This window comes from Cucurbita moschata, unplaced genomic scaffold (genome assembly GCF_002738365.1).
Source record: "Cucurbita moschata cultivar Rifu unplaced genomic scaffold, Cmos_1.0 Cmo_Scf00017, whole genome shotgun sequence".
NCBI classification, from domain to species: Eukaryota; Viridiplantae; Streptophyta; class Magnoliopsida; order Cucurbitales; family Cucurbitaceae; genus Cucurbita; species Cucurbita moschata.
In genome coordinates, this window is record NW_019268533.1 from 3,405,521 (window position 1) to 3,429,783 (window position 24,263).

Here is a 24,263-nt window from a genome sequence, read left to right on the forward strand (position 1 = left end):
TTTTTTTTTTTTTTTTTTTTTTTTTTTTTTTTTTTTTTTTTTTTTTTTTTTTTTTTAGTCGGGAGTTCTAAGAAATATTTTATTGATGCGGTGAAATATCCAAAGAAAAAGAGAAAAGCCCCAATCCAAAATTTCATGGATCAGAAGACAGAAAATAAAAGAAACCAATCTCACGCTCAAAAAGTGTAAGATGTGGGCATCCCACCCCATTACAAACATCTCAAATGATGTTTGAAATATTTTTCTTTATTAAACAAGATAGGAACTTCTCAGAGAAACAATGAAAAGATACAAAAATATTCAAAGGAGATAAACTCCCAAAGAAAGTAAAAAAATAAATGCATATAAACATCATTATGAGAATAGTGAACAAATAAATTATAGAGAGCACACGAATGTCAGGCTTGAATATAGTGATGTGAAATTTTTCCATCCAAACTTTTGTCTAGTCTTCGAATATCCTTTAGCTTCTAGCAAACCAAAACTCTCAAGTTACATTTGACAGCATTAACTCAAAGTAGATGACCATGTGAAGATAAACCCGGGCCAATATAATCTAGAAGGATGTTCCAACTTGCATCATCAAACACCAACTAAATCTTATATATAAAAGAATAGAAGACCAACAACAATCAGCAAAAGGGTAAGAAAAAAGAGGTGTCATTGATTTTCACCACTGCCCAAACATGATAAACACACGGATGCTTGAAACATTATTCAGAACTAAACAAAGAAAAATCATAAGTTATTATGTGAAAAAAAATTAAGACATTACAAAATGGTCCTTCAACTAACACAGATACCAAGGAAAGACAGCACCACGATAATTCATGCATCCAAAATATGCCATCTACACTAACCTCAAAAGTTCACCAACTGCAAGTAAGGAACCATGTATGCTGTGAACAGGAGCATTTTTACCCAACCCATCTTGTGTGGCTTCAAACATTCGATAGTACCTGTCAAATGAAAGCATACCTGTCAAATGAAAGCAAACATATACAGTTTCTTTGATCAAATAGAGTATCAGTGAAGAGACACGCATTTGGAAGATACACAGTCACACAAAGATGCAAGCAAGTTAATTCTATAAACGGGTAGCAAGACCCACAAGCATGCAAGATACAAGGACAGAGAATACAATCAGAACTGCTAAAGAACATAATATATCCTCGTAACAGAATAATTTTTCCGAATAAAAAACAAAGATAACAAAATAGTTCTTGTAAATCAGAATTCACATCTCTGAAAGATGCCTCTTGTTCAAAAAAAAAAAATACTCCTCCACAACCTTCAAGCCAACAACGCAAAATCAATAAAGATATGGGCACACATGGATATTAAAGGATCATGGAATTTTGAGAAAAGGATGAGAATTATAACAAGCAAATTTTTATGCAAGAAATTTTAGGTGTCCAATTTTTCAAGTACCTGCTTTCTCCAAAAATAAAAAATAAAAAGATTTACAAAAAAAAAAAAATTATCACCTAGAGAAGCATAAAAGTCACCAAGCTTGGGACCTCCCTCCCAATAACCCTTGACACCCTTGAAAATTCTTCAATTCCTTTCCATCCAAATAAACCACAAAGTGGTAAAGAAGGTAGCTAGCCATAAACCTTCTCTTTACCTGTAGTTACTTTCTGAAAAAGGCGTGAAACATCATAAAAAAGTACTATTACGGTGTTCCACAACGTTTTTGAAAGTGGTATTATAATCTCGTGTGAACGAGACTTACTTATGCTTAATTCCGAAGAAGATTAGGGAGATGGGTGTCTAAGTTCAAGCCATAAGCCTTGTTACAACCCTCTACAAGCTTTTGCCAAAGTTCTAGCAAATAGGCTAAGAAAAGTGCTAAATCAGACTAAAAGCCAAAACCAGTCAGCTTAAGTATCCATTTTGATTGCAATATATTAGAAACTTTCCAAGGGTAGGGGCAAACAAAGGATGCAGAGCCATCTTGGAAGAAGTTGCAACCCTATAATTTGAAGGAGGGTCGGGAGTAAGAGAGCTTAGATGAGGAGACTCAGCCCTGCTAGTCAAGTAGCTGAGGAGATTTGCTTAGAATGACAATTCTTTTCGAAAAGCCGTTATTAAGAGCAAATACGAACGAATGAAAAGCAGTCAAATCCCAAACAAACATCACAAGGAAATCCAAATTCCCTTCCTTTTTTTTTCTCAAAAATTTGGCCCTTAATCAAGAAAAATGAAAGAATACATGGACACCCAAAAATACCAACCCACAAAAGAAAGAGGTTGCATTGAAGCAAAATAAGACCTAACGAATAATTACAAAAGGATTGTGACCAAAGCCAAATGAGAAACATAAAACCTAGCAAGGGACTACACCTCGCTTTGATCCCTCTCCATGCCTCTAAAGACTACTGTTTCTCTCACTCTAGAGACCCCACTATAAAGCGCACGCCCCAACATGCCACAAAAAACTCCCCCCTCTAAAAATGAGGAAGAACTTCTCAATCATCTTACACATGACTCTGTGATGAGTGAAATGAACAAATTCTCAAAAAATTGTCCCTAAACACATCGTGTAAAGTCGCAATGGCAGAGAATATGACTCATATCATCTTCTGCCCTCCAATAAAGATGATGGATTTTGTGTGGAGCCAAAACTCACCGAGGACACACAATTCATGTTTTGGTGGAAATAGTTATTGGCTTTTACTTCATTGGAAGAATCATGCAATCTATGGCTTAATTGATAAAGAGTGAGATCTCACATCAATTGGGAAGGATAACGAAGCATTCTTTGTAAGGGTGTGAAACCTCTCCCTAGCAGACGCATTTTAAAAACCTAGAGGGGAAGCCAAAAAGAGAAACCCAAAGAGGACAATATATGCTAGCAGTGGGCTTGGGCTGTTACAAATGGTATCAGAACCAGACAACGGGTGATGTGTCAGCGAGAAGGCTAAGCCTCGAAGAGGGTGGACATGAGGCAGTGTGCCAGCAAGGACGCTGGGCCCCGAAGGGGATGGATTGGGGGGTCCCACATAGATTGGAGAAGGGAACAAGTGCCAGAAAGGACACTGGTATCCGAAGGGGGGTGGATTGTGAGATCTCATATCGGTTGAGGAGGAGAACAAAGAATTCTTTATAAGGGTGTGGAAACCTCTCCCTAGCAAACAGGGGAAGCTCGAAAGAGAAAGCCCAAACAGGACAATATTCGCTAGTAATGGGCTTGGGCCGTTACAGAGGAACTCTCAGTTACAATGCATGGTTGAAGTTAATGCAGTGCAGGAGAGGGTAAACGTGAGGTTATTAAGTTTATTCTCTCTTATGGGTTGAGGATTTATTCTTTTGTTTATCCTAAGTTACCGAGTTGTGGTACTTGAAAGTCAATAGTATTTGTTTGACAATTTAAAGAGTGATTTATAGCGTAACTTTAGGGGACATTTGTAATCTCTATCATCGTAGAAACTATGGCTGCAGATGACTGAACGTAGCACAAATTTGGGACAAATCAGTATGTTTTTTTGGTGACATTTCTTTTCCCCTAAATCTATATCTTATCTCATTGGGAGTTAATTAACTTGTCAAACGTAACCTATGAAGGAAAGATTTAGTATTATTATAGTATTAAAATATAGTGCAAATCAATAATATTCATCTTTCTTTCAACAAAAGAACGCAACAAAACGACCCAACCAAAGAGCACAACTTACTAAAAAGTCTATCAAGAGCATTTACTCTTCTATGGAAACCTACCAGACAAAGAACTTTATCTTTTGGAATTTTGACATTCCACATAGCATAAAAATGCACTCTAAAAGAGAAAAGTCCAAAGAAAAAAAAAAACTACAAGAGAAACTCCCTAAAGGGTTGGGGCTCCAAAGACGAACATCCATTCTCTAAGGCCTGAACTCGAGCGCACGTCACTGACCATCTTAGGGAGTCTTTGAAGCCGACTGGACTGCTAATACCTTGTGCACATATTACGAATTTGAATATAAATATTATTGGTACCCTTAGGTATATTAGACTTGTTTTTATCCAAAACTCAAAACCAATTGAATTTAATCAATTTTCCTTATACACAAACTTTAATAACCAGATCTATCAGTAGACCATCCGCTACATATTTTTCGTAGCGAGGAACCCTTTTATTTTTAGCTTAATGAATTACTTGAGTTCCAAAGAACTGAACTGGGTTAACCTAAAGTACGGTGGTTTCGTTCAATTCAAGCAATTTTTTCGATTTTTCAGTTTTTCCCTTGCACCCTACATTCCCTATCGGACAAAGAGTGACAAAATACAAAAGAAAAGGAAGCTGAGCTCCCCGACCATACCAAAAATTCAGACGCCAAACAATATTTAAAGAAAGACAAGTGATAGAGATAGGAACATCCCCCACAAACTGATAGGGAAAAATATGTTTCCCTTCCCTCCCCCACCACAAAATGGACCAAGAGGGTGTCTAATATGCATCAAATAGTATCAAATACAAGGGGTTAAAACTGCATGTATAGATGATTTAAGCAAACTAATTAATTAAACTAACTCACAACCAAATAAAACAAAATTACAAAGCAATCCTCACATAATAAGTGCCACATCATTTTTTTTTATGACTTTTGTGATTTCTTTTACGTATTCATATTACAATAATTTTTTATGCCATACCATAGATTCTATCCAGCAAAAGAAAATTAACATAACATTTAATCATCTACCTAATACATTTTCTATAACTGACCATTGCACACTCCTACATGTCTCACACTTTTCAATAACACAAAGGCAAGCTCGCCGTGGCTTTATTCTATCAAGCATAAAAATGACAATTTATTCTATCCAGCATAAAAATTTAACGAAACATTAAATGATCAACCTACAATGTTTTCTATAACTGACCATTGCACACGCCAACGCGTCTCTCGTTTTTCAATGACACGAAGGCAAGCACGCAATGCCTCTACAGCACGCTCCCGAACAGCCAGCTGTGGATCCCTCAAAGCAACCCAAATGGCATCAACAAATTCTGGTACATGCACATTGAAGACTGTCGAAGCACTTTCTGCCATTTCCTACAGTAATTTACGAAGAGAAAAATTGATGTCGATCAGTTCATATGATCAAAATCCAAAAAGAAAATTCTCCACTAGAAAAATTAATAAAAATAAACTCTACTTCACTTTTCTCATTTAACCATCAAAACTCCATCAATTCAGGAAATGATCTTTCAGAATTTAACAATTCCTACCAACAAAATAACATATGCTCCATATAGGTTTATAAAGAGATCCAATCAAAATGATCAAATTTTCATTACTAAAATCAAAATGCTGGATTACCTTCAGAATTAAGACAGCAGCAAAGCGACGATACTCGATCCTTTCCCCACGCAACCAGTCCAAAGCAATTTTTACCTGAGAATGGAAGACAATCCAGCATTTACTTATGCAGACTAATTATATTAGGTAACCAAAAATTTACACAGACCTGGCGTTCAACTTCATCTGCTGTCATTGCTCCACCTGCCCTAGCTAGATGACCCAAAACTCGGCTAGCTAGTACCAAAATTTCAGGATCACGCTTCAGCTCAAATACATTCCTAATATAATTAGAAAACCTCGAAACTTTTGAAGCATTTTCACCCAGAGCCACATCAATCAACTCATCAATAGCCCTTAAAGCTCCCAAATTTTCAGGTACATCGTTACTTTCTAAAAGAATAGAAATACGATCATATAATTGATCCATGAACCGGGAAAATGCTTCCCCAGTAAGATCACGAGCTGCTTCTTCAATATGTTTCTTTAATGCTAATGGAGCCCCCTCCTATAAACAAATCATGGTTAAGAAAAACCCAACAGAACATACGGAGCAAAGTAGCAAATTATCCATCATTCATGATACCAGAAAAAAAAAAATGATAGTTGAAAGCAAGAGCAGATTCACAAAATTGTCAAATACCTTAAGAGCAATTCGTCATATGCAAACGAACAAAAAAATGCCAAAACCAAATAAATTACAATGCCCATCATAAACAGAATAATACTCAAAATTTCCACTACACATTGCTACTACAGCCAGATGGTTTAAGTACTAATGCCACTTAGCCCAAATCAGAGAACCTAAAATATCTCGTCCACTAATCTCCTCCATCTACCTTAGACTCAAATTGACCAAAACATCCTCCATCGAACTCAGAAAAACCACAGAACAGAGTTCGCAAGCAAGAAACGGAACTAGGAATACAAAAGTCCAGAATTGAACATTTTCAGCTCTCCTAAAAGGTTTTATCGAGTCGGAAAACAAAACCACAAACATAGAAGAAAAGAAAAGAAAAGAAGACGAAGCGTACCTTCGAATGACCGCGAGTGCAGAGGTCGGCTAGGATACGATTAAGCAAGTCGAAGTTTCCTCCACTAGAAGCAGCGGTGGAAGAGCGGAGCGACTGGCCTGAGGTTGCCATCAGGCCACAAAAACCCTAAACCCCAGAAAAATCCTTGCTGAACTACAAGCTTTCTAGCTCATCCCAAGCTTTTTTGAACCCTAAATCTTCAAAATCATGGAAATCAGCATAACATCACACAGTGAGAGCTCTCCTCTGGAGCGTGATGATGAAGGCTCTCTGTTAATTTGTCCGCTCGCATTTGCCAACCGCGTCTCTGGTCTAAGCGCTCGGGAAACCTTGGATTCTCACCTCCATTTTCCTTTTTCATTTTCTTTTTCTTTTTTTCATTTTATTTTTCGTAAATTGCAAAAAACATCCCCGAATTATACTAATTTACGATCATGCCCTCCAATTTTCATTTTGATCAAAAATACCCCTCCTATTCTGTGAAATTGCTCCAATTAAGTCCTTCAATATTGTAAAATTTATAATTTAGCCCAAATTGTTTTTATTCTATTAGATTTGTGAATATTTATAATATATATTTAAAATTTTAATTGGGACGGGTTTTATGAATTTGAATGGGAATGATCAGAACAAAAGTTCGGGATTTGAATGTAACGTCTTCAACAATTCTTGGGTAGTTTTTTATGCTCGTGTTTCTTTCTTTCAACTAACCAGTAGGGGACTCGATTTTGTGTAATTTGAACTTTGTGGTTGATTATCATATGCTGCTTGAGATCCCACATCAATTGGAAAGAGGTGGCAGGCTAGCGAGGCGGTGGGCCTTGAAAGGGTTTGTGAGATCTCACATCGATTGGAAAGAGGCGGCGTGCCAGCAAGGACGTTGGGCCTTAAAGGGGTGAATTGTGAGATCGCACATCGATTGGAGAGAACGTCAACTCGGCCCTCAAACCACTCCACGTGTCTGAAGGACTGCTAGTTGTCTGTTGTCTTCCAAACATGGAAAACTTACAAAAATATAATTAAAATGCACCAAAAAAAAAAATTAAACAAAATGTATAGTCTTATGTTCAAATTTCATTCTCGGGTGGATTTAGATGTATAGTACATTTTTTACACACGACTCACACGCATGCATGTGGACTCACTAAGTGAACCTCAATTTTCATAAACCCTAGAGCTGCATATAGGATTAAACACTCTCGTACAATCAAACCATGAAAAAAATAGCACCCAAAACCATGCTACGATCTTCTATATTGCAATGCCACATTCAGGAGAGCCTTGCCTTTACTTGAAAAATAAGGGTAGCACATGACTTGAGTATTTTAATAAATATTCAGTAAGCGACCCCCTATCGGGATTAAATGCAATCACATGTAATCATGAGTAGGAACTATCATATCAATCTATTTTCCTACGACGGCTATCCTAAGCAAACGATTGGATGTATATTTACGGACGTATATTCTTTTATACACAAGGTGTTTTTAATTTTAACGCTTATGCGTTGTTTTAAAGATGTTTTCAAACACGTAAATCCATGACAATATTTTTAAGATGAAGTTTATGTTTTATAATAAAGTTTCAACGCTTATTTAGCAACTTTAGATTAGTAGAAATTTAGGGTCGTTATAGAAAGATTTTTATAAAAATATATGTTTTTAAGGAAGGTTTAAACAATGATTTTTTAACCTAATCTCGAAGTGCAAGAAATTAAACAAGAAGATGAACGAAAGTCATCAAAATTTTATTCAAGACTCGAAAAAGAAATCAGGTAGGCTCTCATTGATAAGTGCTACAAGATCTCGTACACTCATTGGTAAGTGCTACAAGATCTCGTACATTGTCCTTTTTGAATGAAGATGGTCGAATGTATCAAAACTTTTAATCTTCCTCTCGAGAAAGTGGTTTAAACAAACTGATTGAAGAATTCATCGACAGTTGTGTATTTAACATCGGAATACAAGTTTGTGGCTTCTACTCCGAATGATGCCTCGATATCAAAGTTGGTATGATCTCCCTTCACAAATGCTGAGTGAGAGATTGCTAATATCACGTTTATGGGAAGTGGAGCCTCTGCAACAACAAACAATAATACTTATCTATCAAATTTCTATTCAAATTGCTACTACAAATGTTGTATGATTCTAATATGGTGAAACGTTCGGTGTTCATCTCGTTTTGCTAGTAAGAGCGTTGCATCTCATTTCTTAGTTGAGACTTTGCCGACCCATGCCTAGGTCTAATTCGTGTATCGATTGTACTAATATAATCATTAGTATGTTGGTTTAAGTTTTGAATGGACGGATAATTGTAACGACCCAGATCCACCGCTAGCAGATATTGTCCTCCTTAGGCTTTCCCTTTCGGGCTTCCCCTCAAGGGTTTAAAACGCGTCTGATAGGAGAAGGTTTCCATACCCTTGTAAATGGTGATTTGTTCTCCTCCCCAACCAATGTGGGACATCACAATCCACCCCTCTTCAAGGCTCAGCGTCCTCGCTGGCACTCTTTTCTTCCTCCAATCGATGTGGACCGCCCCCAAATCCACCCCCTTTGGGGCCCAGTGTCCTTACTGGCACACCGCCTCGTGTCTACCCCCTTCAGGAAACAGCAAGAAGGCTGGCACATCGTCCAGTGTCTAGCTCTGATACCATTTGTAATGACCCAAATCCACCGCTAGCAGATATTGTCATTTTTGGGCTTTTCCTTTGGTCGTTACAATAATAGTTGAGACCGTGCCAACCCATGCCTAGCTAGAGTTGTGTTTATTTAACATGTGGGTTTGGTGCCTTGTGAGGCCTGCCCCGAATGAGATGAAAAATCTCCCTTTAAACAAGAAATAGATGAAGGTTTGGGGAGTGATTTTTCGACTAAAGATGATAATTACATTTATGTCCCGGATTCTGTTCCAATATAAAGCTAAATTAATAAAAATATTCCTAAACACAGTAATCTATTTAAACAAAAATATCCATAAACTAAATAAATAAAAAGTCTAAAAAATACTTTTACGTTAGTATTTTAAAATACTTTTATAGGTAAGTAGAATCTTTATGCTCAAAACCCCGATTCAAATAATCATTTATTTGGTACCTTCGAAGGAGCAGGAACTGCCATTCTAACCCGAGAAAAAAAAATCTTACGATCTATCTATACCTTATATATTACCTTTTAATATTAGTTCATGAGTATTTTTGAAACATGGTACTGTTTTTTTTTTTAAGAATAATTTTGAATTTTGTACTCGGAAATGATTAAAATATTAAAAAGAAACCAACCTGGGATGTTCTTCAACACTTGTTCCTCTGGAACATAGATTCTGTCTAGGGTTTTCCCAATCTTTTTCTCCCAAAGTGACACAAGATCATTGAAGGAGTAGATGTTACCAGAAGGCCTAATGTATAGGGTCTTGTTCAACGTTCTTGGATCCTCCACAGCTTTCATAGTGTACACAGCAATGTCTTCTTCCTTGTTGAATATAGCTGCCCATTCAAAACAAAATTCACAGCAACCTTATACCCATCTCGACTAATTTTTCGAACTTCGAGCATCTAAGATGTAACACCCCAACTTCACCACTATCTGATATTGTCTTCTTTAGATTTTTCCTTTCGAGATTCCCTCAAGATTTTTAAAACGCGAGTATGCTAAGAAGATGACGAAGAAGACAAAGACACGAGATGTTGGGATGTAAACACTCACCAAATTAATTTGAACGGTTTGTAAATAATGCTTTTCTACTCCCCAACTGATGCGGGATCTCACCCTGATGACACGAGATCCAACATTAGTTGGGGAAGAGAACGAAACATTCTTTACAATTGTGTAGAAACCTCTCGCTAGGAGGTTTTAAAAGACGAACCCTAAAAAAGAAAATCCAAATATGACAATATCTGCTAGTGATGAGCTTGGATAGTTACATAAGAATTCAATGAACTGATTTTCCAAAACTTGAGCATCTAAGATGTAATAACCCAAGCCAACTGCTATATCAGATATTGTCCTCTTCAAACTTTCTCTTTCGGGCTTCCCCTCAAAATTTTAAACCCGTCCCACGGGGAGAGATTTTCACACCCTTCTTTCTCTTCTGGGCTTCCCCTCAATATTTTAAACACGTCTCACGGGAAGAGATTTCCACACCCTTATAAAGAATGTTTTGTTCTCCTTCCCAATTGAGGTGGGATCTCACCCTTAGAGAGGACGACACAAGATCCCACATCAGTTAGAGAAGAGAACGAACAGTGGAAACCTCTCCCTAGCAGACGCGTTTCAAAAATCTTGAAGAAAAACTTGAAAGAGAAAACTTAACAATATCTAGTAACAGTGAGCGGTGAGCTTAGACTGTTGCATGAGAATTCGTTAACGGATTACATTTGGGATTCCCATCTCCTAGGATAACAACTTTATCCCTCGGTGGGGTGGTGGCTCCAGGCTGAGACAAGCTAGGAAGGAAGTAGCCAGCAAAAAAGTAGCAGACACATAGGTATAAGGAATCCCTGCAGCCTCCACAGCTCGACGGATTTGAACCTTTATATTAAAGGCTGATTTAGCTGGTTCAACAGCATGTACACGATCCACATCGTTCCCAAACTCCGAAGGCAGAAATCTCTACACAAATCCCATAATTCAAAAGCATGCAAATATTATTGGATAATGTTCGTAAATATTAAGGATTGAAGCTATGACACCTTGACATTGCCAGCCTCTTTGATGGCTGAAATGAGCTTCTCTTGGTCGGCTAATTGGCCCGCACCAACGGTCGATATCACAACGTCCACCTCTTTTATAGCCTTCACCAAACTGCTGTGATTGTAGAGATCGCCCTACAAAATGTTCTTACAACTTGGGATAACGAACCTCTACAATGTTATGATATTGTATAATTTGAGTAAAGAGTGTTCGTAGGCTGGGTTGAGACATTTTTTTTTATCTAAACTCATTGTTCGGATGGTAAAATTTTTACAATATTATGATATTGTATACTTTGAGCAAGGAGTGTTCGTAGGTAGGGTTGAGACATTTTTTAGACCTAAACCAATTGTTCGTGTTGTTGTAAAATTTTTATAATATTAAAATACTGTATAGTTTGAGCCAAGAGTGTTAGTAAGTTGGGTTGAGACATTTTTTTAGACCTAAACTTGTTTGTGTTGTTGTAAAATTTTTATAACATTAAAATACTGTATAGTTTGAGCCAAGAGTGTTTGTAAGTTGGGTTGAGACAGTTTTTAGACCTAAACCAATTCAGGTTGCTTAAATTCAACTTAATCTAATTTGAGAAAAAACCATGAACAAATCCCGTCCGATTAATCAAGGTTTAATCGAGGGTTTGGAGAGATGTTCGATTAATCGAGGGTATGGAGAGATGTCACTTAGTTAGCTGATAACCGCCCTCGTTGAGGGTACGAACTATACTATATTATAACTACAAAATGTTTTTGAAAGCAATATATATAAACTATAGTTTCATAGTCTATGGGTGAATGTTTGATTAATCCATCACACCTAAATGGTGTGAAAGTTATCTTATTTATAATCAAATAAATTACAAGGATATGGAAATAGTAATAAATGGAAATAACAATAAATAGTAAGATATCTATAGTAATAAGACAAATATTAGATATTTGTCTTATAATAAAATATCAAATATAATATATACGGGAAAGTATAATTTATTACTAAATATCCTTAACACTATGCTATAAAAAAAAGTCTCAGACTTTTAATAATATGAGCTGACACGACGTATGAAAAAAACGTTATAAAGCTATCGTATCTATTATTTCTTGTAGTGACTCCAACAATCTCTCTACTGATATTCACCTCTACAATGATATGATTCTAAGCTCTCTTGCAATGATTATAATGTCTCGTACACATGATAATGCATATAAACACGATAAAAATCAGCTTACAGAGACTACATTGACTCCCAAGTTCTTGAAATTATTAATACTGGGAGACTTGGCAGGATCGGAAACGGTGGCATCTCGAACAAGGGCGTATGTCGGGTTTCCAGCCTTAGTGCTCGCCTCCACGATGAACTTTCCGATGTAGCCCGTGCCTCCGACGACAAGGATCTTGCTTTTGCTCGCCATTTGATTCGAATTTCCAAACAAGAAAATTGAGTGTAATTACAATAAATGAAAGGATTTGATTTATAGGACAAAGGCTTTTGGCTTAAATTACCAATCAACCCCTCACCTTTGTCTGTTGACTTTTTCGATGGTCAACCATGGCTTTATTTAGTTAATCTTGCTTAATTTTCTCTCATTATATATATATATATATATATATATATATTAAAATTAATTGCTCTCTTTTTATTCTAAATACAAGTTAACTCCATCTTTCTTGGTTAACCAAATTAATTTTATTTAAATGATTTTGAGCTGTTTATCAACTCAGATTCGTTTATGGTTTACATCGATACAATTATTAGTTTCGAAGTTTTAATGGATAAAACCCTAAAGTTTAAGAGTAGAAATTGATTTTTTTCTTCACTTTTCATGATTTAAATTTTTAACGTGCATTAAAATTTGTCCTCTAACGTCTCTTTTAGGGTTCATAGTTAGAAGTAATGAATGTACCACTATTTTTACGCTTTGACACATACAAATTCTCTCATCGTGTTCTATCATACCACTTTAATGGGGTTTTACGAGAACCGAAAATAATTGAAAATGAAAAAATGACTAAGATTTATTTCTTTCCAACGCCGAACATATGTTATCTATTCATTTAGGTTCGAATTAATATCATTTAGCCTTTTATTTTCTATTCTTGAAAATCAAGTTTATAATTATTACTTCTTCCAATAGTTTTATGTTTCATTACATAATTGCTTTATAACAGCTAAGCCCGTTACTAATAGATATTATTCCTTGGGAATTGGCTCATCTAACAGGAAAGGGTATGAGCGTATCAAACCCAAACCGAATTGCTCAAGCTCGATGATGACAAGAAGACCAAGGGACCTTCCTTTTATAATGGAATCCAACTCTCCACTTTCTCTACCAACGGGATGTGAAACAACTTTCATTTTTTTTTTCTCCATAATTTTGGGTTATTACATTAATATTGTGAGATCACACATCTGTTGAAGATGGGAACGAAACATTCCTTATAAGGATGTGAAAATCTCTTCCTAAAAAACACGTCTTAAAATCGTGATACTAATGACGATACGTAATGGGCCAAAGCGGACAATATCTACTAGCAGTGAACTTGAACGGTTAAAAGTGTATAAAATAAAGATAGTTACGTAACGGGCCAAAGCGGACAATATCTACTAGAAGTGAATAAGACGGGACCTTTTATAGTAGTAAGTAGTTGACTAATCTAGCTTTTGAGGATAAGCCCAAGAAAACCCAAAGAGAACAATATCGGCTAGCGGTTGACTTGGAATACGTTTTTTAAAACTTTGAGGGGAAGCCCGAAAGGGAAAACCCAAAGAGAATAATATCTACTAACAATCAGGATAAGCCCTAGAAAACGCAAAAAGAACAATATCTACTAACAATCAGGATAAGCCCTAGAAAACACAAAGAGAATAATATCTGCTAGCGGTTGACTTGGAACGCGTTTTATAAAACTTTGAGGGGATGCCCTAGAAAACGCAAAGAGAACAATATCTGTCAGCGGTTGACTTGGAATGCGTTTTTATAAAACTTTAAAGGGAAGCCCGAAAGGGAAAACCTAAAGAGAACAATATCTGATAAATTTTTATAAAACCCTAAAAAATGTTAGCGGTTGACTTGGAATGCATTTTATAAAACTTTAAAGGGAAGCCCGAAAGGGAAAACCCAAAGAGAACAATATCTACTAACGGTTGACATATTTTATTATAGCATCAAAATGTATCATTCGTTAGAGGAACACGACTCTCCACAATGGTATGATATTGTCCACTTTAAGTATAAGCTCTCACGGCTTTACTTTGGGCTTTCCCAAAAGCCCTCGTCCCAACATACCAATGGAGATAATATTCCCTAAATTAGCCGAGGTGGGACTTTCATCCAACATCATTTATATTTTAATTTGTTTGAAGTTATTATATTGATCATATAATAAAATCCTTCTCATTTTCATTATTTCATTCATAATAGGAAGATATAACATACATAAAACATTCATAAGAACATAGATCACTAGACCGATCACAACTAAAGTTGTTTTTATTTAGTCACTTTTACTGACTGACCAGTACTTTCATTTGAGTTATAACCATTCTCAGAATGGCCTTTGGCCTCTAACATTGCCCGGTGGATCATAGTTGCAAGTGATGAACGTACCACGATTGTTTGTGCATCTCACTTTGGCACATCCAATTCTCACTGACTTTCTCCACACCACTTGAGTCTAATGGCCACACACCTTGCCAGCCGCACAAGTATTGGTGCGAGGATTGTAATATTGCCTCTCGGTGACCCACATCCAAACTGCAGCAATACCTGATAAGTTGTAGCTACTCCATGCAAGATTTTCTCCATATGGTCCGCCTGAGTGCACCAACTTACAATTATGTTTACGTTGGTTGGCATATTGTCGAGCAAATCTAGCTATCCTTTCGTCCCACTTGACGTGCCCAACGCCAACAAGGGCACGAGCTGCATTGTGAGCATTGACAAAGTCTTGAGGAGAATCTTGAGCGAGAGACGAGGGAAGCATTGCAAAGCTCGAGACATAGAAGAGGAAGAGGGAGAGCTTAAAAAGATCCATTATTTGGAGTTTGGAGTTGTGATACAATGAGTAGAAGTTTGGTGTGGAGAAAATGGGATGGCTATGGGTGTGATTTATAAGCATGAAGTTGTGGAATATTATATGAAGGAGATTATTTTAAGTTTGTGGACTATTCAAAAGCGTAGCATACACAACTAAATTTTCGTATCCCACTTGTTGTAATAAAATATGCTAAAAAATGAACTTATTAAATAAGGATAAAAAAATCAATCAATCTCCATGTGCATGAATTTTGAATTTTTAAATTGTCTAATAAACGTCTAATTTACAGTTTTATTGTGAGATCCATATCGGTTGGGTTAGGAGAACGAAACACCCTTTATAAGGACGTGGAAATCTTTCCCCAACAGACACGTTTTTAAAACCTTGAGGGGAAGCCCAAGAGGGGTAACCCAAAGAAGACAATATCTTTTGGCGATGGGCTTGGACCGTTATAAATGGTATCAAAGCGGCAATGTGCGAGCGAGGAGGCTGTTCCCCGAATGGGGGTAGACACTGGGCGGTGTGCCAATAAGGACATTGGGCCTCGAGGGGGGGGTGCTTTTGGTTGTGGTCCCACATATACTGGAGAAAGGAACGAGCGCCAACGAGGACGCTGGACCCTGAAGGGGGTAGATTTTGAGATCCCTTATCGGTTGGGAGGAGAACTAAACATCATCAATAAGGACGCTGGGCCCTGAAGGGGGGGTGGTTTTGGTGGTAGTCCCATGTCGATTGGAGGAAGGAACGAGTGCCAACGAAGACGTTGGACCTGAAGGAGGGTGGATTGTGAGATCCCATATCGGTTGGGAGGAGAACAAAATCAGTGTGGAAACTTTTCCCTAGCAGATGCGTTTTAAAAACCTTGAGGAAAAGCCCGAAAGGAAAAGATGCCATAAACTTTGACGAGAAGCTCGAAAGGGAAATATTAGAGGTTTTCCTCTGCCATGAACTTAGGAAAAAAAAAAACATAAATTAGAGACTCTCAATTAAAAGATTAAAAAAAAAAATTAACCGAACATATTTCTTAACCAAACAAATTTATCGATTAATAGGTCAAATGTTCAAATTTCACCGCATAAATTAAAATGAATATCATACTATTATAATTAATTATGTCCCATCTTTTTAAGTTTATGCACTTCGTTTGGTTAAAAAACTGGAAGATTTTGACTTATAATTTCTTGATTGAGTAACTCGATTAAATAAAATAGTTAAAATATAGATAGTTGTTATTAGTTTATTCCTATTACAGATAATGTGTTTTATGATTCATATTATAAAAATGTGTTTTAAAATAATATAAAAAATATGAATAATTGTTTGTTAATTCTTATATATTTAAAAATAATATAAAATATATGAGAGTTGTTTCAAAGTTTATGTTTATTATAAATAATGTATTTAAAAATATTATAAAATATTAGGAGTTTTTTTATGGAAAAAATTTAAACCCATTTATCTGATTATCTCAATCCGAAAATTTATCTTATGGATTCAAAACCTGCATAGAACGTATTGAACTTTAGAAAATTAATCCAATCCAACTCGAAATGCTATCTAACTGAACCCAATTCCTATAATTTGGAAAGGGTCGATTTTAGCTGTTGTGTTTAATATATACCCATAATGAGAAGGTTGAAAATTTTGTTAAATGCATCCGTTTACTAATCAAATCAAGCTCATAGTCACGCACGAGATGATTTGTAGGTGATATTCTATTTTCTGTCCCTTTATTTTACTCATTTAGGGTTTCAAGATGAAGTATACTTCAAGCACACAATCGAAGAAGTAGATATGAAGCAACTTGTCAAGACTTCGAAAGTCGAAGTCTTTCTCATTAATATAAGAGGAAAATGAGAGCATATACAATATTATGGATTAGTCACTTAAAACTCTTGAATGTCCTCTTCATTTCATGTATTTTAATTTTAAGAAAAAAAAGTGTTTAGTGAACGTTTTAAATTTAAACGGGTCGCCTACAGATAGCTAAAAAAGAAAGAAGAACCGTTGATCATGTCTCCCTCCCAAATTTGTGGCCAAAACACAAATTTGGTGTTAATAATTGAAGTTAGAGTTGTTATCCTCCGAACATCAATTAATTAATTAATTAAAATTAATTAATTTGAGATTAAGGGCCAAAAAGCTTAACATTTGGGACTTTTTGCGAAGTGATGAGAGCAAAAATTGGAAGTTTGGGTCAGAGTTGAATGGAAAATCGAGAGGGAGAAGGAGGAAGCTAAACCAATTGCTCGGAGTTGAGCAAGAGTTGGGTTGAGATAGTTTTTACATCTAAACCAATTGTTCATATTGTAAAATTTCTAATATTATGATATTATATACTTTGAGCAATAACTATTCGTAGTTTGTGTTAAGACATTTTTTTTTAAATCAATTGTTTAGGTTTGATTCAGCTAAATCTAATTTGAGAAAAACCAACGAACAAATCCGGTAAAAAGAATTTCATTTATTTGAAAACAATCTCCAAACCATATAAACTAAGTTGGGTTAATCGAGTTTTTTAGCCACCTCAATTGAGGGTATGGAGAGATGTCACTTAGTTAGGTCAGGTAACGTGCATTATAACATAAGATCAAAGCTATAAATACTATATTATAGTGTTAAAAAAATGTTATTATATATTTTAGTTTCAAAGCTATAAATACTATATTATAGTGTTAAAAAAATGTTATTATATATTTTAGTTTCATAACTATACTGTAGCATCCATTATAGATATTAAAAAAAAAGCTATAAAAAGTTTCTGATTTTTACTAAAATGAATTGTCACGACATACACAAAACATTATAAAAAATCTATTAAAAAAAAAAAAAGCAAAACCTTGCTGGGAGAATTTGGTCCAACGAAGTTAATTCCTATCTTTAATTTCTAACTCAAATCTAATTAATTAAATGAAATTAATATAAGAGAAAGAAAAAGTAAAACATGACTATAGACCTCTTCCGATGACATCTTCTCCTCGAGATTAGTTATTATTAGCTTTTGATTATAATTATAATTATAATTATAGCATCAAAATGTATCCTTTATATTTTAATATCAATAAAACTTAATATTAAATTGATCTTATAATATAAACCTTCTCATTTTCATTATTTCATTAATAATAGTAATATATATATATATTTATTCACATCACATATAAAGATGTAACAAATATAAAGATGGTTTTATTTACCAACTTTCATTGACTATATATAAAACATTCATAATAATATGATCAGTAAATAGATCATATCGAAAGTTGTTTTTATTTAGTAACTCTCACGGAGTATATATATATATATGTCATAATAGTATGATCAGCAGATAGATCATATCTAAAGTTGTTTTTATTTAGCAATTCTGATTAACGGATCAGTACTGAATGGCCTTTCACCCGGGATATTACCTGGTGGATCATAGTTGCAAATGATTAATGTACCACGATTGTTTGTGCATATCACTTTAGCACATCCAATTCTCACTGAGTTTCTCCAAACCACTTGAGTGTAATGGCCACACACCCTGTAAGGTGCACAAGTATTGGTGCTAAGATCGTAGAATTGCTTCTCATCAACCCATTCCTGAACTGCTGTAAGGTGCACAAGTATTGGTGCTAAGATCGTAGAATTGCTTCTCATCAACCCATTCCTGAACTGCAGCAGTGCCTGATAAGTCAGGAAAACCATATGAAATATTCTCACCAAATGGTCCGTGTGAGTGCACCGCTTCACAGTCATTGATATGTTTGTTGCCATATTGTCGAGCAAAATTAGCTACTTTTTCGTCCCACTGGACCGGCCCAACACCAACTTCAGCACGAGCTTTGTTGTGGGCATCGACATAATCTTGAGGCGAGTCTTGAGCGAAAGACGAGGGGAGCATGGCAATGCTCAAGACATAGAAGAGGAGGAGGGAGAGCTTGAAAAGATCCATTATTTGGAGTTGGTGCGGAGAAAATGGGATGGCAATGGCAGTGATTTATAGGCATGAAGTAGAGATTATTTTAGGATTATGGATTATTCAAAATATTATTAACAATTAAGATATTATTACTATTATTACTATTATTATTATTATTTTTTTATTACAATTATTATTATTATTATTATTATTATTATTATTATTATTATTATTATTATTATTATTAGTATTATTACTATCATCATTATTATTACTATTATTACTATTACTATTATTAGTATTATTAGTATGATTATTATTATTACTATTATTAGTATTATTAGAATTTTTTAGATCTAAATTATCCGGTAACCCCAATAAATAGAGTGATCCAGACTACTTGAATAACTCTAGTATAGTCGTGAAAGTTACAAGCTCATGAGTTAAAAAGTATAATATGCAATTTTCATTTTAATATCTGTGAATTTAGCAAACATTCACATGGTATCAGAGCAATTTTGGTTTAGCAACCTGGATCCTTTCTTTTCAATGGCTTTTGAAATCTTCTACTATTCTTTTCCACCACCACTACTGGCTTTGACGCCGCAGGGGCAGTCGTCATGGTTGCCACATGCAAAGCCGATTGATTACTCTTCGGCTCCACCCTTTTGACCTCCAAATCATCATTCGCCATACTCCGTACATACAACCGCACCTTTTCCAAACATAGCCTTTTTCATTTTCTTCCCAATTTTCCTTTCATCCTTCACAGAAACCCTAATCTTAGGATCTTCATCAGCGTTCTCTTCGGAAATATACAGAATCTCAATAAGCCCATCGACATTTTGCAGAGATTTACCTTTGGAATCTGGGCGCCGCATTGGCATCTTCGCCAACCAAGTTGCCGCCGCCCTTCTTGCCAAAATTGGCTCCTTCGCCCCAATGTGGCGACTCTTCCGGCTTCAACATTGTCTTTGTCCCTTGCTCTAGGTTTCCCCTTCTACTTCTTGGGGTTAGACATATTCTCACCAGAGCCAAGGCAGCATGTCGCTAAGCGACAATCCCTCTTTATGGGTTAGACATATTCTTTCTGAAGCCAAGGCAGCATCGCCACTTAGCGGCGATCCCTCTGCAATTTTCAATGGCCAAGAAAGTGTTTCTCTACGCCTCCTCTGAACCAAGTTGTTGACATCTTCACGAAAAGTGTTTCTTAATCTCTCTTTGAATTTTTCAGATCCAAGCTTCACGTTCATTCAAATCCGACGCTCAGCTTGCGGTGGGGTGTTAAGGATATTTAGTAATAAATTATAGTTTATCATATATATTATATTTGATATTTTATTATAAGGCAAATATTAGATATTTGCCTTATTAACATAGGTATCTTTCCATTTATTACTATTTCCATATTTTTGTAATTTATTTGATTATAAATAAGATAACTGTAATTACAAGAATATGGAAATAGTAATAAATGGAAAGATACCTATGTTAATAAGGCAAATATCTAATATTTGCCTTATAATAAAATATCAAATATAATATATATGATAAACTATAATTTATTACTAAATATCCTTAACACCCCACCGCAAGCTGAGCGTCGGATTTGAATGAACGTGAAGCTTGGATCTGAAAAATTCAAAGAGAGATTAAGAAACACTTTTCGTGAAGATGTCAACAACTTGGTTCAGAGGAGGCGTAGAGAAACACTTTCTTGGCCATTGAAAATTGCAGAGGGATCGCCGCTAAGTGGCGATGCTGCCTTGGCTTCAGAAAGAATATGTCTAACCCATAAAGAGGGATTGTCGCTTAGCGACATGCTGCCTTGGCTCTGGTGAGAATATGTCTAACCCCAAGAAGTAGAAGGGGAAACCTAGAGCAAGGGACAAAGACAATGTTGAAGCCGGAAGAGTCGCCACATTGGGGCGAAGGAGCCAATTTTGGCGAGAAGGGCAGCTGGAAGAGTCGCCACATTGGGGCGAAGGAGCCAATTTTGGCAAGAAGGGCGGCGGCAACTTGGTTGGCGAAGATGCCAATGCGGCGCCCAGATTCCAAAGGTAAATCTCTGCAAAATGTCGATGGGCTTATTGAGATTCTGTATATTTTCAAAGAGGGATGCTGATGAAGATCCTAAGATTAGGGTTTTTGTGAAGGATGAAGGATGAAGGATGAAGGGAAAATTGGGAAGAAAATGAAAAAGGCTATGTTTGGAAAAGGTGCGGTTGTATGTACGGAGTATGGCGAAGGATGATTTGGAGGTCAAAAGGGTGGAGCCGAAGAGTAATCAATCGGCTTTGCATGTGGCAACCATGATGACTGCCCCTGCGGCGTCAAAGCCAGTAGTGGTGGTGGAAAAGAATAGTAGAAGATTTCAAAAGCCATTGAAAAGAAAGGATCCAGGTTGCTAAACCAAAATTGCTCTAATACCATGTGAATGTTTGCTGAATCTACCACACCTAAATGATGTGAAAGTTATCTTATTTATAATCAAATAAATTACAAGAATATGGAAATAGTAATAAATGGAAAGATACCTATGTTAATAAGGCAAATATCTAATATTTGCCTTATAATAAAATATCAAATATAATATATATGATAAACTATAATTTATTACTAAATATCCTTAACAATATCTAAAATCTTTGTACTAAAAAAACGACATGAATGACTATAAAAGATTGTAACTCTAGTGCCCGTCAATGTTACAATGACCGCTGGTTAATAGTAACTTGATAATACTATAAAAGAAAAAAGAAAATGTAAAATATGACTATTGACCTCTTCAAATGACATCTCCCACGTGTGAGAGAATGGTGAGAGAATGGTGGGCTCACATAGGTTGACTTGGATTTCAAAGGACGGAATCGAACTTTCATTAAAGATATATTCGTGACTAACGATTTAAGCTAGCCAGGTAAGTCGCCTTACTATCGGCATGGTTATATTTGGTGTTGGCACGTGTCATATATACTGATATGTGTGAATTATCTGTGAATCAGTATGCTTATATTATGTTTATGTTATGTTATAATATGTGAATTGTAGGATAATAATTATGGTACGATGTGTTCAAGGATATGTTTGAAATATGATACGAGAAGAATGGACAAAACGAAATGTAACGATAGGAGTAAGATACGTTCATGAAACGTTAAGGTTAGATTACATACCGGAGTGCTATGGATAGGAGACATTGATGAAAAAATATGGTTAGGATATGGGTAGTGTGAATGTTTGCTGAATCCACCACACCTAAATGGTGTGAAAGTTATCTTATTTATAATCAAATAAATTACAAGGATATGGAAATAGTAATAAATGGAAATAACAATAAATGGAAAGATATCTATAGTAATAAGGCAAATATCTATATCAAATATAATATATACGGGAAAGTATAATTTATTACTAAATATCCTTAACACCCCACCGCAAGCTGAACATCAGATTTGAACGAACGTGAAGCTTGGATCTGAAAAATTCAAAGAGGTTGCGAAACACTTTTCGTGAAAATGTCAACACCCTGGTTCAGAGGAGGCGTAGAGAAACACTTTTTTTGGCCATCGAAAATTGCAGAGGGATTGCTGCTTAGCGGCGATGCTGCCTTGGCTTCGGCGAGAATATGTCTAACCCATGAAGAGGGATTGTCGCTTAGCGACGATGCTGCCTTGGCTCTGGTGAGAATATGTCTAACCCCAAGAAGTAGAAGGGGAAACCTAGAGCAAGGGACAAAGACAATGTTGAAGCCGAAAGAGTCGCCACATTGGGCGAATGAGCCAATTTTGGCGAGAAGGGCAGCTGGAAGAGTCGCCACATTGGGGCGAAGGAGCCAATTTTGGCGAGAAGGGTGGCGGCAACTTGGTTGGCGAAGATGCCAGTGCGGCGCCCAGATTCCAAAGGTAAATCTCTACAGAAGGTCGATGGGCTTATTGAGATTCTGTATATTTTCGAAGAGGAATGCTGATGAAGATCCTAAGATTAGGGTTTTTGTGAAGGATGAAGGATGAAGGATGAAGGGAAAATTGGGAAGAAAATGAAAGAGGCTATGTTTGGAAAAGGTGAGGTTGTATGTACAGAGTATGGCGAAGGATGATTTGGAGGTCAAAAGGGTGGAGCCGAAGAATAATCAATCGGCTCTGCATGTGGCAGCCATGACGACTGCCCCTGCGGCGTCAAAGCCAACAGTGGTGGTGGAGAAGAACAGTAGAAGATTTCAAAAGCCATTGAAAAGAAAGAATCCGGGTTGCTAAACCAAAATGGCTCTGATACCATGTGAATGTTTGATTAATCCACCACACCTAAATGGTGTGAAAGTTATCTTATTTATAATCAAATAAATTACAAGGATATGGAAATAGTAATAAATGGAAATAACAATAAATGGAAAGATACCTATAGTAATAAGGCAAATGTTAGATATTTGCCTTATAATAAAATATCAAATATAATATATACGGGAAAGTATAATTTATTACTAAATATCCTTAACACCCCACCGCAAGCTGAGCGTCAGATTTGAACGAACGTGAAGCTTGGATCTGAAAAATTCAAAGAGGTTGCGAAACACTTTTCGTGAAGATGTCAACAACCTGGTTCAGAGGAGGCGTAGAGAAACACTTTCTTGGCCATCGAAAATTGCAGAGGGATTGCTGCTTAGCGGCGATGCTGCCTTGGCTTCGGCGAGAATATGTCTAACCCATGAAGAGGGATTGTCGCTTAGCGACGATGCTGCCTTGGCTCTGGTGAGAATATGTCTAACCCCAAGAAGTAGAAGGGGAAACCTAGAGCAAGGGACAAAGACAATGTTGAAGCCGAAAGAGTCGCCACATTGGGCGAAGGAGCCAATTTTGGCGAGAAGGGCAGCTGGAAGAGTCGCCACATTGGGGCGAAGGAGCCAATTTTGGCGAGAAGGGCGGCGGCAACTTGGTTGGCGAAGATGCCAGTGCGGCGCCCAGATTCCAAAGGTAAATCTCTGCAAAATGTCGATGGGCTTATTGAGATTCTGTATATTTTCGAAGAGGAATGCTGATGAAGATCCTAAGATTAGGGTTTTTGTGAAGGATGAAGGATGAAGGATGAAGGGAAAATTGGGAAGAAAATGAAAGAGGCTATGTTTGGAAAAGGTGAGGTTGTATGTACAGAGTATGGCGAAGGATGATTTGGAGGTCAAAAGGGTGGAGCCGAAGAATAATCAATCGGCTCTGCATGTGGCAGCCATGACGACTGCCCCTGCGGCGTCAAAGCCAACAGTGGTGGTGGAGAAGAACAGTAGAAGATTTCAAAAGCCATTGAAAAGAAAGAATCCGGG

The 24,263-nt window shown here is 36.4% G+C and overlaps 2 protein-coding genes and 2 pseudogenes across 2 annotated transcripts in view; all 4 read right to left on the reverse strand.

Annotated features, from left to right (window-relative positions):
- LOC111454906 (serine/threonine-protein kinase TOR) overlaps positions 1-6,430 on the reverse strand; it is a 41,805-nt gene extending 35,375 nt beyond the window's left edge. The window contains exons 1-5 of the mRNA XM_023096375.1: positions 6,320-6,430; positions 5,455-5,793; positions 5,307-5,381; positions 4,867-5,039; positions 861-959 (exon numbers count right to left, since the gene is read on the reverse strand). Of these exons, the coding sequence (XP_022952143.1) occupies positions 861-959; positions 4,867-5,039; positions 5,307-5,381; positions 5,455-5,793; positions 6,320-6,430 (797 nt within the window). The remainder of the gene's footprint in view (positions 1-860; positions 960-4,866; positions 5,040-5,306; positions 5,382-5,454; positions 5,794-6,319) is intronic.
- Positions 6,431-8,104: 1,674 nt separating this feature from the next.
- Positions 8,105-12,419, reverse strand: LOC111454847 (annotated as a pseudogene).
- A 1,984-nt stretch (positions 12,420-14,403) lies between these two features.
- LOC111454849 lies at positions 14,404-15,085 on the reverse strand (annotated as a pseudogene).
- A 3,162-nt stretch (positions 15,086-18,247) lies between these two features.
- Positions 18,248-18,996, reverse strand: LOC111454851 (pathogenesis-related protein PRB1-3-like). Its single transcript, XM_023096321.1, has 2 exons — positions 18,692-18,996; positions 18,248-18,630 (listed from the first exon to the last, which is right to left on the reverse strand). Exons 1-2 carry the CDS (start codon positions 18,980-18,982, stop codon positions 18,397-18,399), a joined length of 525 nt encoding a protein of 174 aa, XP_022952089.1. The 5' UTR covers positions 18,983-18,996; the 3' UTR covers positions 18,248-18,396.
- Positions 18,997-24,263: the final 5,267 nt, after the last annotated feature.